Source organism: Coenobita brevimanus, chromosome 16, assembly GCF_032717465.1.
Source record: "Coenobita brevimanus isolate Jiangsu-jjx chromosome 16, ASM3271746v2, whole genome shotgun sequence".
NCBI classification, from domain to species: Eukaryota; Metazoa; Arthropoda; class Malacostraca; order Decapoda; family Coenobitidae; genus Coenobita; species Coenobita brevimanus.
The window spans coordinates 32,719,810-32,732,453 of NC_136969.1; the positions used below are offsets into that span (position 1 = coordinate 32,719,810).

At 43.9% G+C, this 12,644-nt stretch overlaps 1 protein-coding gene across 1 annotated transcript in view; it reads right to left on the reverse strand.

Moving 5' to 3' along the window:
* LOC145391043 (uncharacterized) overlaps positions 1-11,291 on the reverse strand; it is a 35,329-nt gene extending 24,038 nt beyond the window's left edge. The window contains exons 1-4 of the mRNA XM_080265775.1: positions 11,244-11,291; positions 5,815-6,072; positions 4,251-4,350; positions 3,776-4,059 (exon numbers count right to left, since the gene is read on the reverse strand). Coding sequence (XP_080121901.1) covers positions 3,776-4,059; positions 4,251-4,350; positions 5,815-6,072; positions 11,244-11,291 — 690 coding nt within the window. The remainder of the gene's footprint in view (positions 1-3,775; positions 4,060-4,250; positions 4,351-5,814; positions 6,073-11,243) is intronic.
* Between the last annotated feature and the right edge of the window lie 1,353 nt (positions 11,292-12,644).

A 12,644-nucleotide genomic window follows, 5' to 3' on the forward strand; every position in this document is an offset into this window, starting at 1 on the left:
AGTAATAATGATAATAACGATAATAACAACAACAATAATAATAATAATAATAATAATAATAATAATAATAATAATTGTTGTTGTTATTTTCCAAGCATTTTTGAGTATTTGAAGATATATTTCGGAAGATACTGGTTGATGCTTTTCGTGTACCCCAAGACATTTTTAGGTAATGACAATACTGTTCTTACTTTCACTTGGCCCAGATTTTCGTTCTTTTGCAGCTTATTTCACGCAGTTCAGTGGCGAAAAAAGTCAATACTACAGCTCTGCATTCTTTCCACAGCACTTCTTCGCTAGCATTGTATTCATGTGTTGAGCTATTACCACAACTCAGCATTCAGGGTGGAGATGGCAATTTTACGTCAAGGTAGAGTAAAAAGATTATTGTTCAAAGGGATGACGCTGTGGTGTCCGTTGAGGTTCTCTGACCCGTGGAGCAATAAATAATGAATGGCAGTGAAACTAATGAATTACCTAATAAATGTCAACTGTACTGTTTACGGTGTTGACATTTTACTTCAGTGCCCCGACGCAACCTCAACCGGATCCCGACCCAACATCTTTACTTAATATCCCCAGGCAGCATCCTCACTCATCTGGCATCCTCACTTAGTATTCTCATTCAGTATCTTCCTTTAGCATCCTCACTCAGTATGTAACTTGCAATACTTTGGTGATAGAAACTCCGTGTACAAACAGCTAGATAAGGAGTTTATTACGAGCTCACAACAAAATAGTCTGCCCGTCTTGGCTGTCTGCTATGAACTGAACTAGTCGCGCCGTCTTCCCAGGCGTGGGGCCCTGGGAAAGCGTGCTAGGTCAGCAAGTTTAGTGGGGGCATGTATGCATTGGGGGGGGGACATATATACATCGGGGGTAGACATATTGGGGAGGGGGTACAAGTATCCTAATTCAGAATCCACCACTCAGTATCCTCATTTAGCCCCCTCACTCAGTATCCTCATTTAACATCCTCACTCAGTATCCTCAGTCAGCATGTACTAAACTGAGTCTGGTTCTCTTAACCCTTTTGATCAGACAACCTATTTTCTTTAGTTATTTTTTCTACTTTCAGGCGATTTTATAAACCATGAAGAGAAATGGAGAAATGAATTCCCCGGGCTAGGCATCAAAGGCCATATAGCCCCGCTAGGTTACAGGAAGAAGCTACCCCTCCCGGCAACGGTTGGCCCCGGGCGAGGCTCGAACTTGCGACCTCCCGGCCACGAGCTCAGTGCTATACCACTGAGCTACCGCGCCCCCAACTATTAAGAGAGTTTTTGGTGACGGGGCAAGAAAGTCCCCATTAACCCTTTCACACCCTTCTTTTTCTCGATAAGCTGAGTAAAATCGTCTGAAATTATTGTTATTGTTGTGGACTCAAGCTCATCTGGACGTGGGCCCTGTGGACTGCACACTTAAGTCTGCTCCTTTCTATTGCTAAACGTGTGTGCTTAACTGGGTACCTCCACCACCCTGTTATATCGATGCCACCACACGAAGGCGTCCCTTTCTCGCACATGATACAGTATGTGGAGTAAAAAATAAAAGGTGTCATCGGACTGAAGGGTTCAATGTTTACCTACTTTAAGTTTCCTAGTTTTCTTTTTCCTTCTTATCCTTGGTCGTTGTTCTCTTCCCTCATTACCTTTCATAATATTCGGATTCTCTCTCTCTCTCTCTCTCTGTTTCCCTCGCTTCTGTCCTCCCCTCCCCCAATTTCTCAGTTAATTTCATCTTCCATCCCCCTAACCCCCCTCTTGCTCCTTCCCCTCCTACCCTCATCTTCCCTCTCCTCCTCCTTACATCTTACTAGTCCCTCCCTCACTTCCTTCCCCTTGTTCTCATTAGCCATTCCCCCCTCCCCTTCTATATTTACAACCTCCTCCTCCATTTCCACTACTTCCTTCTCTCCTTCCTCTTTCTCTATCTTTTTCGTCCTTTCCCTCCTTCCACGTCTCCTTCCTTTTCTCTTTCAGTAGAGTCGATATGTGGCGCCAAGTTATCATAACCGCCGTGCTGGTTCAACACAAACATCCGACAAGGGGTTTTTACAAAGCCGTCTCTCTCTCTCTCTCTTTTTTTTTTTTTTTTCTTCTGGGTCACTGCACGGGACAACCCAGTGTGGGTGGTTGTTTGCCTGCGGTTGATGGGTTTGCTCGGCCAGACAGACCGCGGTTACTTAACAACAACAACAACAGCATCTTAGAGCGTACATTTAGCAAACACTACGTTAGAGCGAACAGCCGATAAATCAGCAAGTACATTTAGTACCACTGCATATCTAACGTATTATAGCAGTAGCCGTGTGTCTGTGTGTGTGTGTATTTTGGGCAGGCGAAACTACACATTCAAATCGCACCGAAATTGGCACAAAAAATGCAAAAAATTCGCTGATGTGAAAAAACTTGGTCTCATCACAATTGAAAAACTTTTACTATATTAATGGGCTATCAAATTTTGACCAAAAAACGCCGCTCGCGGCGCCCGGTCGGTTGCCGTGGCCGAGTGGTTAATATCTTGGACTTGCGTGCGGACAACTTAGGTTCCATTCCCGAAGCGAGGTGAGGGCGTCTTTCTTCGGTACGGAGGCGTCCTGGTGCACCAAAATTGACATGAAAATCGCAGGAAGTTCGCTGATGTCGAAAAACTTGGTTCCATCACGATTGATGATTTTTAATTAGAGTTAAGAGCGATCAAAGTTTGGATCGGAAAACAGTTCATTCGGTACCGGGACTTTTAGAAATTGAGTCTACTCGAGCCATGTGCCACGACCCTGTACTATTTAGACGATCAGAGCCGCCGAATTGAGCATTTTTACTGTTCGTTTCCCACGCTGTTGCCTTGGTGGTTGTTAGATTGCCACGGCGAAAAGCATCGAAGAGAGGCACACATTTTCGTAAAAAGGTGAGATGAATTTTCGGACCATCATGGGCCCTTCGATGTCGCCTTGACGGCCGATAGTGACAACGTTAGACTAGAACAGTACATAAACGTGACTCAGATTACCTGAAATGATCGCAACGCGGGCGAGAAGTGCGAGGAAACGAGTGAGAAGCACGAGGAAACGAGTGCGAAGCACGTGAAAGCAAGCGCGTAGCGCGAAAGCCCTCCGCAGGAGCAAGTGCGAGAGGGCCCGAAGGACCCACAAGCACTTGTATAGCCTATATTCTCATTCAAAGGAAATGCATACCTATTAGCATATGCACCTGGCACGTTCACACTACCTGCATTTAGTCATTCTAGGCATGAGCATTTAGCCATGTGACAAGCCGGAAAGCACTGTCAGCACGTAAACTAAGGCAGCAGATGCATATTAACACTAAGCAAATACGTTCACTATTCGCATGGGTACCAGTCCCAACCTGCATTCATCTGGCTGTACATTCACCATCATCATCATCATCTCGACCTATTTCCCTACCTGAGGGTTGAGTGAGGTACAGTCCTATGCGTAAGGAAAAACAAAAATATAGAAACTAACTACAGGCCTTTCTGGTTAAACGGGACGACTCTTATTCACACACCATTCAAGCCCCGAACTCTACTTCATAAGTATACAGTAGGCTAAACATCTATACACAGGCGCATCATACCACCTAGAGTCAGTCCAACGGCTAGCACATCACCGGGAAATACCACAGGTGAACTTGAACCTAAAGGCACTCATATACACTGAAATCCACATATCTTACAAAAATTTGCCTAATTCTACCTCAAAATTAATATATCCCCGGCGTTACAAAATTTCTATATCTCCTGCTTTACTCACAGCGTCAGAATCGTCCATGGTCCCCGGGAAGACTCGTTTGATAGTGTCTTCAAAGGTGGTGTTCCATTCGCGGGCGGGAACATTGGCCAACCTAAACACAGGACTGAACGACATACCGCGCGTGAGGGAGAGGGGCGAACACACAAATGAAAGCGACGTGCACACACCCACGAGGCTAGAAGGGAACTGACGCGGGTGATGGTGCCAGGTGGTGTAACCGTGCAACTGCGACGTCCGTGGGTCGGCCTTGCGGCTGCAAGTCACGGCCTCACCATGGTGACGGTCTGTTCACAGGGCCAGGGTACGGGGTTGTCTCAGGGGGCGATGGGAGTGGGGAGAAGAGACGGTTCGTGACTTGAAGAGGCTTTGTACCATCTCTCCCTCAGCGATTTATTTTTGCATAATTCACCGTGATCATTGCTGGTATTTTATTTATAACGTTTTAATAATGACATACAGGAGCATATTAACGTACCAAGAACGGCCTGTAGCTGACTTAGCACAACACTGCCAGCGGGGAACTCGAGTACATTTACTAAGTAGTCGAAGTCTGGGCTATTGCTACTTATTATCTCCTATACACAGATCATCTTCTTAGGAGGTATGCCTTCTACATTTTCCCTACATCGCGTCATGTAGAAGGACCCTGTTTCGACACTGGCGAGGCGCTGTGTTCCACAGGAAGGAGGCTGCTTGCATGTGGTCGATGGGACTGTTCGGCCAGGCAGACCGGGGTTGCGACAACAAAAGCAACAATAAAAACAACAACACACATTCCTTAGTAACATCCTTATCCTTCATGTGGAGGATGGTGGACTCCCGAGGAAGGACAACTTCAACATATTCTACTGGGTTCATGTTTCAAACGAACCTCGGGCTACAACTCCCACTACTACTGCATGGTGTTTATGTAATCTTTGTCGGTGCTAGAAAGACATAGAAGCATACAAGAGAATACCGATGTGCAGTAGTCTGGACGAGTCGTTCAGCTAGGTGTGCTGTACTCTTTTCACTTTAACTTGACCCAGATTTTTGTCCTGTTGCAGCTAATTGCACGTCACTCAGACAGAAAAAGGGCAATAGTAAGGCTCCACACCTTTCCATATCACATTTTCATGACACTATAGACTGCTGTTATAATTCATCATTCATGGTACAGAGATGGCAATATTAGGCCACGTAGAAGTAAATAAAGTATAGAAAGTTTCAATAAATATAGTGAAAATAGGCACTGGTTGGGGGAGATTATCTTCCGTTAGCATAAAAGACTTCGCAGCGATTCTTCTGTAACGATTTATTTTTCCCTCCTGGACCTGAACTAACAGCTTATTTGGCATTTTGTACCTCGTTTATCTCTTGTGTTTCATGTCTAAAACCGACAGCGTGCATCAGTAGTAGTAGTAGTAGTAGTAGTAGTAGCTGTTGTTGTTGTTGTTATAAAAGCAATAGTTGCAACCCTTGGCTCATCATTCATTCGAGCTCAGGAATCACGCACCTCCTCTCGGGAAATAAGATGGGATTTAGGGGACATTTGTGCATCCAGGCAATCCCTCCGTCCAGGTGGATTGGCGTCCCTCTCCCGCGCTGTGTGCATCAGTAACAGAAGGGGTCAGATGATATTAACAAAGAATTAGGTGTGGGAGAGTCGGGGACGTACTGTACAGTGTATTTCATTTGGCGCAGGATTTTTGTAGCGTTTCTTCCTCAGCGGTTTATTCTGTTTATAGAACTTAGTATTTTCTTGCACGCTACATACGTCTTTCTGCTACTACTTTTTATATCGACTTAGTGTGGATCATTAACATATATCCAGTTTTTTACTGCTTTTATTAGTGAGGCTGATTAACATGAATCCAGTCCTTTATTGTCTTAACTGTGCATCATTTACATACTTTCAGTACTTTATTGCCCCAGTAGGGGAGTACAGGCCCAGGCTTAGGCTACTCTGTCCAAACAGTTAGGCTGGGGGGTCATTTGCTTGTCCTGAGAGTGAGGATTAAGGCCCAATCACCTCTCTTATCTTCGGCGCTTTGGCCTACATCAGTGGTTCCCAACAGGGGCCCATGGCCTCCTAGTGGGCCACGGTGCATTTCTCGGGGGGCCATGGAATAATTTGCGGCATCTGGAGTCACTAATACCAGAATTTGATATCGATTTTCTTGAGGCACGCTTGTAAGGAATTCTCTTTTTGTCATGTCGTGCAGGTCATACCTGAAGACAATGCATGATGAACTCCTGGAACTTTGAAGCATTTCATTGGCCAGATGCACGTTCAGTGAGAGGAACTTCACGAAGGTCTGGGTAAGAATGGGCCGCTGCCCATTTAACAGCAAGCTGGATACTGTGTGTTTCAGTCTTACCTATACCTATCTTTGCAAAGTGTAAATTTCTAACTCGCAGGGCATTAAATAATGGCAACGTAATCGTCTCCGTGTGGACGATTTCTCCTGCTGTGCCCTTACTGCATGATGCAACCACATATACCTCCACTGGTAGAGCAAAATACAAAGTTAACTAAACTATGCCGCTGAGTTTTCAATAGCTTTTTAAGTGGTCTTTTACATGCTCATACCGCTTTTCAGTTTTAATTACCCGAATTGTTAAAATCTCATATCCAGCATATTCATTCCCTGGACGTTGCTTTGTTTCTTCAACACGTAGTCTAGAGGGAGGCCACGGATATCACAGTATTTTGTCCAAAGGATCACGAAACGGAAAAGTTTGTCAGCCAATATACTATATCATCAGTTGTGTTGTAGGATCCGGTCACTTGGAAATTCACACCACCACACACACACACACACACACACACACACACACACACACACACACACACACAAGAAAAAGAATTCAGCACGTCATTCAATAACCATAATGATAATAGCAATTGTAAAAATAAAAGGAAATCAAGAAAGCTATAAAATAAAGATACACAAAATATATAAGTTTACAGAAGCTATTAAGTCATTAATCCGATCACATATCTCTATGACATTCTTGCTTTTTTTTTCTAGACGATTTTATTCAGCTTAGGAGAGACTTGAGAACTAGAAGGGTTAGATAGCTTTCATTTACCCCTTCGGTGATATCCAACCTTCCTGAACTAAATTATATCCGTAGTGATTGAGAAAAATGAATTATAAGTCACAGTGAAGGGGTAAATATATGGTGTAAATTATTGAATGTCTGTCCATCCATCCACCTATCTATCTATTTATCTGTCTGTCTGTCTATCCCTCATTCGATCTATTTATCTATGTGAGTGTCTGTATATCCAGGTAGGCCCTGTAAGCCGTTTCCCTAAGAGACAGAAGCTCTCACACCTATATTGTGGAAACTCTATCACCACGACCACTACCACCACCACCACCACCACTACCACTACCGCTACCACCATCCCCGTCAACATCGTCATCATAACCATCAACAACAAGCAGCATAATTATAAGACCTGCTTCCCTTACCGGAATGGGTGGGGTGCTTTGAGGAGGGACAAGTTTTTCAACCACACACTCCCACCCACTCCCACTCGCCCTCTCTTCTGAATCGGGAGGGGGAGAAGAAAAGAAGGAATGGGGAGGAGGATAGAGGGGGGGAGGAGGATAGAGGGAGAGAGGAGGGGGAAGGAGAAGGAAAGATGGAAAGGAGAGGAGGGATAAAAGAAGAAAGGAGGTGAAGGGAGAAGAGGAAGAGTAGAAAAGGAAAAAAGGAGAGTTAGTGGAGGGGAGACGAATGCCGGATGGAAGGAAGGAAAAGAGAGAAGGTGTGAGGGATGGATGGAGAAGGGAGGAGGAGATAAAGGAAGAAAGAGGAGAGGAGGAAGAAAAGGAAGTGGGAAGATAAGAAGGAAGGAAGATAAAAGGGAAAAGAAGGAAGGGAGAGAAGTTATAGAAGGAAAAAATTGAAGGACACACACACACACACACACACACACACACACACACACACACACACACACACACACACACACACACACTGGACTCACGGTAAAGTTGTGCAGGGAAACTGGTACGACGAGTGAGGTACCTAAGTAGAGCAGGCGAGCAACATTCTTTTCCTGTTTGCTGGTCTTTTGTCTTATTAGGTATTCTTATAATAAATTCGGCGTTCTTTTGTTACATGCTGCCTTATGATGCTCTTTGGTTGGATTAGGTTCTCTTTTGTGATATTTCATTGTTGCTCCTCCTTTTATATACTTTGATTTTTTTTCTTTTTTGTAATACTGTGTGTTTATCTGGTGTTCTTTCGTTAAACTTAATCTGTCTTTGTTATATTTGACGCTCTTTCATTGCTGGTATTACACCCGTGACTTATACGGGAGAAGAGGTGCTATATTTTGACAGGAGAACCCGCGCGCGCGCGCGTGCGTGCGTGTGTGTGTGTGTGTGTGTGTGTGTGTGTGTGGTGTAATTCACCGTGTTGGTCAGGATCACTTTATGGTCGTGATCGTCAGCTTTTACCCTCCCGGAAGGGAGCTGAGAGATCATATAGTCCAATCTAAGGGCAAGGCTGTGACCTTTACACACGCACACACCCATGCCCTTGCTCAAGGGGAACAGTAACCACCCACTTCGTCAGTGAAACTTTTCGCAACCTGAGCGAGGCGCGAACTCCAGTCTGCCAGATGGCAAGCGAGAACGTTACCACTGAGCCAGCAAGCAGTGTAAAAAATCAAGTATATTAAAGAAGGAGCAACGAAGAAATTATATCACAAAAGAGAACCAAAGCCAACAAAAGAACATCATAAGGCAGTATATAACAAGAGAACGCCGAATTTATTATTAGAATACTTAATAAGACAAAAGACCAGCAAACAGGGAAAGAGAGAATGTTGCTCACCTGTTTTACTTAGACCCCTCCCTTGTCACGCCAGTTTCTCTGCACTACTTTACCGTGAGTCCAGTTTGTGTGTGTGTGTGTGTGTGTGTGTGTGTGTGTGTGTGTGTGTGTGTGTGTGTGTGTGTGTGTGTAGAACAAAATTAGTTAGAAAAACTTGACGCAATTTTACCCAAACTTGGTGGAGGCGACACGGGTCCGCCAATGTGTAAACACGCTGTTTTTGAGAGTAATAGTTCAGGGTTCAAAGCCACAGGGCTGGATCAAACGCTGACCTAGCAAAATCAACTTTAATTATTCTTATCCAGTTTAGAATTTAGACCAAACTTGGGAGAAGGGTTGAAGATAGGACAAGAATGAAGTTATTTAAGTCTGTGAACAATCTGAACAATGTGTCAAAAGTCAAGGTCACAGGGTAAGGCCAGTGTTAGACCCGTGTATGTGTTTGTAAAAAGAAAAAAACTTCTGATATGATATTTCCGAGCTTAGTGGAAGGGTTGAGGATCCGCCAAGGAAAGCATGAACGGATTCAGGGATGTTGCCCGTGCTGCCTGGGCAACACTCTTGCTTTATTCGTGGTGTAGATTAGCACAGTACTTCACATACGTATAATACATCTTTCACTGGCTACTATGTTTATTTCTCTCATACAAATGCCACATAAACCATTCTGGGGTTGACAAGCATTTGCTGAAGATGTAGATGATTCAGTGCGAGAAGTGGAAATGTTGGGTGGGAGAGACACAGGTTAGAATTAGAATTCTTTGTTTTCCTAACGTTTCGGACTGCACAGGACTCTCTGAAGATGGGTTCTGTGTGGCCCGAAACGTGAAAGAGAGAGAGAGAGAGAGAGAGAGAGAGAGAGAGAGAGAGAGAGAGAGAGAGAGAGAGAGAGAGAGATGAAACAAATGGAGTGTGAGAGGGAGTAAGGAGAACAAGAAAAGAAAAATAAGACCCCCCTGAACACATGCGCAGAAAATGGGGGATGAGTCGAGTATTTTGTGGTAAAAAAAGAAAAAAAAAAGAAAATGAGAGAGAATGACAAGGCAACTGTGATACGTATTGTCTTTTCTTCTGGCTTTATTTTCTTTTCTCTTTTTCCTCCTCCTCCTCCTCTTTTTCCTCCTCCTCTTCCTTTTCCTCGTCCTCCTCCTTCTCCCCAGCTCTGTAAACTCCTCTGTTATTACCCCTGTGTGTCCGACTCTGGAAACAGATCTACAGACTCCACGGCCCTGCTTTCTTCCTTGGACCTGTTGTCTACTATGGACTCCCTTTTCCTCCATGAACTTCCTTTCCCTTGAATGACTTACGTTCCCAATGGAAATATTTTTCCAAAGAACCTATTCTCCTTCCAGGTATCTATATTCTCTTTTTTCCCTGCTAACCTACCTGTACCTTCTCCCCATGAACACACATCAAATCCCAAAATCCATCCATTTTCAACCATGGACCTATTTTGTTCATGGACTTTCAAAATTTTGGGACCTACGTTTCCACTTGGACCCCCTTCCTTCAAACACATCCCCATGGACCCGTTTCAACTATGGGCCATTTTACCCCATAGATATTTTCCACAATGGACCTAGCTGTGCCCAACTACCCACCTACCAACTCACCAATCATCCCATCCGTATCCATACTCACTCACCCGATACTCAAATGACAGCATCAGTTCTGCAAGACCCGCACAATATATACTTCTTACGACAACAGACATTAGCAAAGCCACTGATGCCATACCTTGATGCGAGCTGATCATATTATACAACATAAACATGGAGGACAGTATCAAATGCTGGCTTGCCAACTACTTATCTGATACAAGCACTTGTTACAGTCTAGGACAGGTCGTCAAGAACAGGAAACTTCCCTAACAGAGTTCTCCAGGGCTTTCTTCCTTCATATACACTTTTCAGCCTATTCATGCATGAAATTCCCACTCCCAAACCACCCACAAACATTGCGTCATATGCAGCTAACATTACTATAATATCCACACACAACACCGCAAACACAGCCTGTACACTGGAACAGTGTCCTATACCCATCCCTAAAACTTTAGGGATGGGTATAGGACAATAAGCTGACGATCACACTAGCCAGATCCACCACCACACTCATCAACAGCAACAAACATGAGCACAGGTACATCCCTAACAACAATGTATCTGTGACACACACTCCCCTTACTAAAATCATTGGAGTGACATATGACACTAGACTCACTTTCAATCCAGCATTACCAGTGAATATGCGCCAACATGCTCAGTTCACGCGCAGAGCGATACAATACCTCGATTAGAACACTAAATTACACGACCCACCCTCCTGTCATCTATCTATAGCCAGACCTCTTAACTGCATGATGGGAGGCCACAAATGAATCACCTCCATGTCATTCTGTCTTCTGCCATCAGGATGGCCTTTGTTTAATGCGCGCACCCCTCTCCCTTAAACACTTTCCCAGTCCATCTCACAATCTCATCCTCGGTCTCTCCCACCATCCCTTCTACCTCACTCACATTCACTCTCCTAGTCAGTATCTCATTCTCTGTTCTAACTCAAAGAACGTTTAATATCATATGAATTCTGCGTAGGTTGTACTGAAAATTATATATAAAGCCTCACTTACCATAACATTATGTGTTGTGATTGCTGGTTCATGTAACTGCTCATACATGGTACTCGTAAATATAATCAGGCAGACAGGAATCACAAATACGGACCTGTGTGTGTGTGTGTGTGTGTGTGTGTGTGTGTGTGTGTGTGTGTGTGTGTGTGTGTGTGTGTGTGTGAGTGATAAGGAAAAAAGATTTAAGCTAAGGTAAAGACTTTCTCGCATTAAATTAAATAAGGTTATGGTGCAGTGGTCCTTCTCTTACATTTTTTTTTTTTTAAGTTTCAAGGGAACCACGGACGTTTTCCCGACCTCCCCACTCTCCCCCTTGCACCCCACATCACCCCAGCTCTCCCCCTTGCACCCCACATCACCCCAGCTCTACCCCTAGCCCACCTTCCTCGTACCCAACACAGGAAACGCATCACTTACCAATTCACCTCATGTACCGTACAGGTAGGAGCAAAACACTTCCGAATATTTTTTTGTCAACATTGTGTCTTGCTTTCCACATTTCTCATTCCTACCCCAACGAGAGGACATTCTTTCTCCTCATATTCTTCTCTTCTGTGCTCCATTTTGCTGTCACATAAAAATAGTGTAGCACCTTCCCAGGTCACAGCTTGCAGAGTAGTATTTGTTCACGGCTGTAGGTTACCTGTTATCTTGAGAGGCTATCATGTAAATAGGTATTCGCTGACTCGGTATTTGTCAATGCTAAACTAACAAACCCTACCCTGACATATCCAAATCTTCTTACCACACCTAACCTAATCTAACCTAACTTAACTTAGCCTAACCTAACTTAACCTAACCAAGCCTTCCCTAGCCTAATGTAATCTGATCTAACCTAACCATACCAAACCAAACCTAACCTCACCTAACCTCACGAGACAAAAATTTTCACCTAGGCTAATATAACAACCCAACCCAGCTCAACTAAACCAATGCTAATTTTAACTAATCAGCCTAATTTAGTATAACATCTAACTCAGCCTAACCAGAAACTAACCCAGGCGATTCTTCTCATATACCTTCACTCCCAGGACTATTTTTTTCTGTTATTCTTCCTACCACCAGACGATTTTATTCGGCTTTGGCAAGACTTTTTTTTTGGACTGGAGGAGTTAGATATGGCCTTCCTTAACCCCTTCATTACCAGAGTTCTGCCCGAAGTTAAATGAAATCGTCTTGTGGCAGGAAAAATAAACAAGCGACTAATTACGTCACCGGATTCAATGTGTACGAGGCTACTAGATATAATGATAATAATACTAATATTAATACTAATGGTACACTCTCTCTCTCTCTCTATGAGGTGACTGACAAACCCGTTACAGTGCTTTGCCTTGACTTTTCTTCAGTAAGCTCCCACTATTTATTTTTATTCTCTCTCTCTCTCTCTCTCTCTCTCTC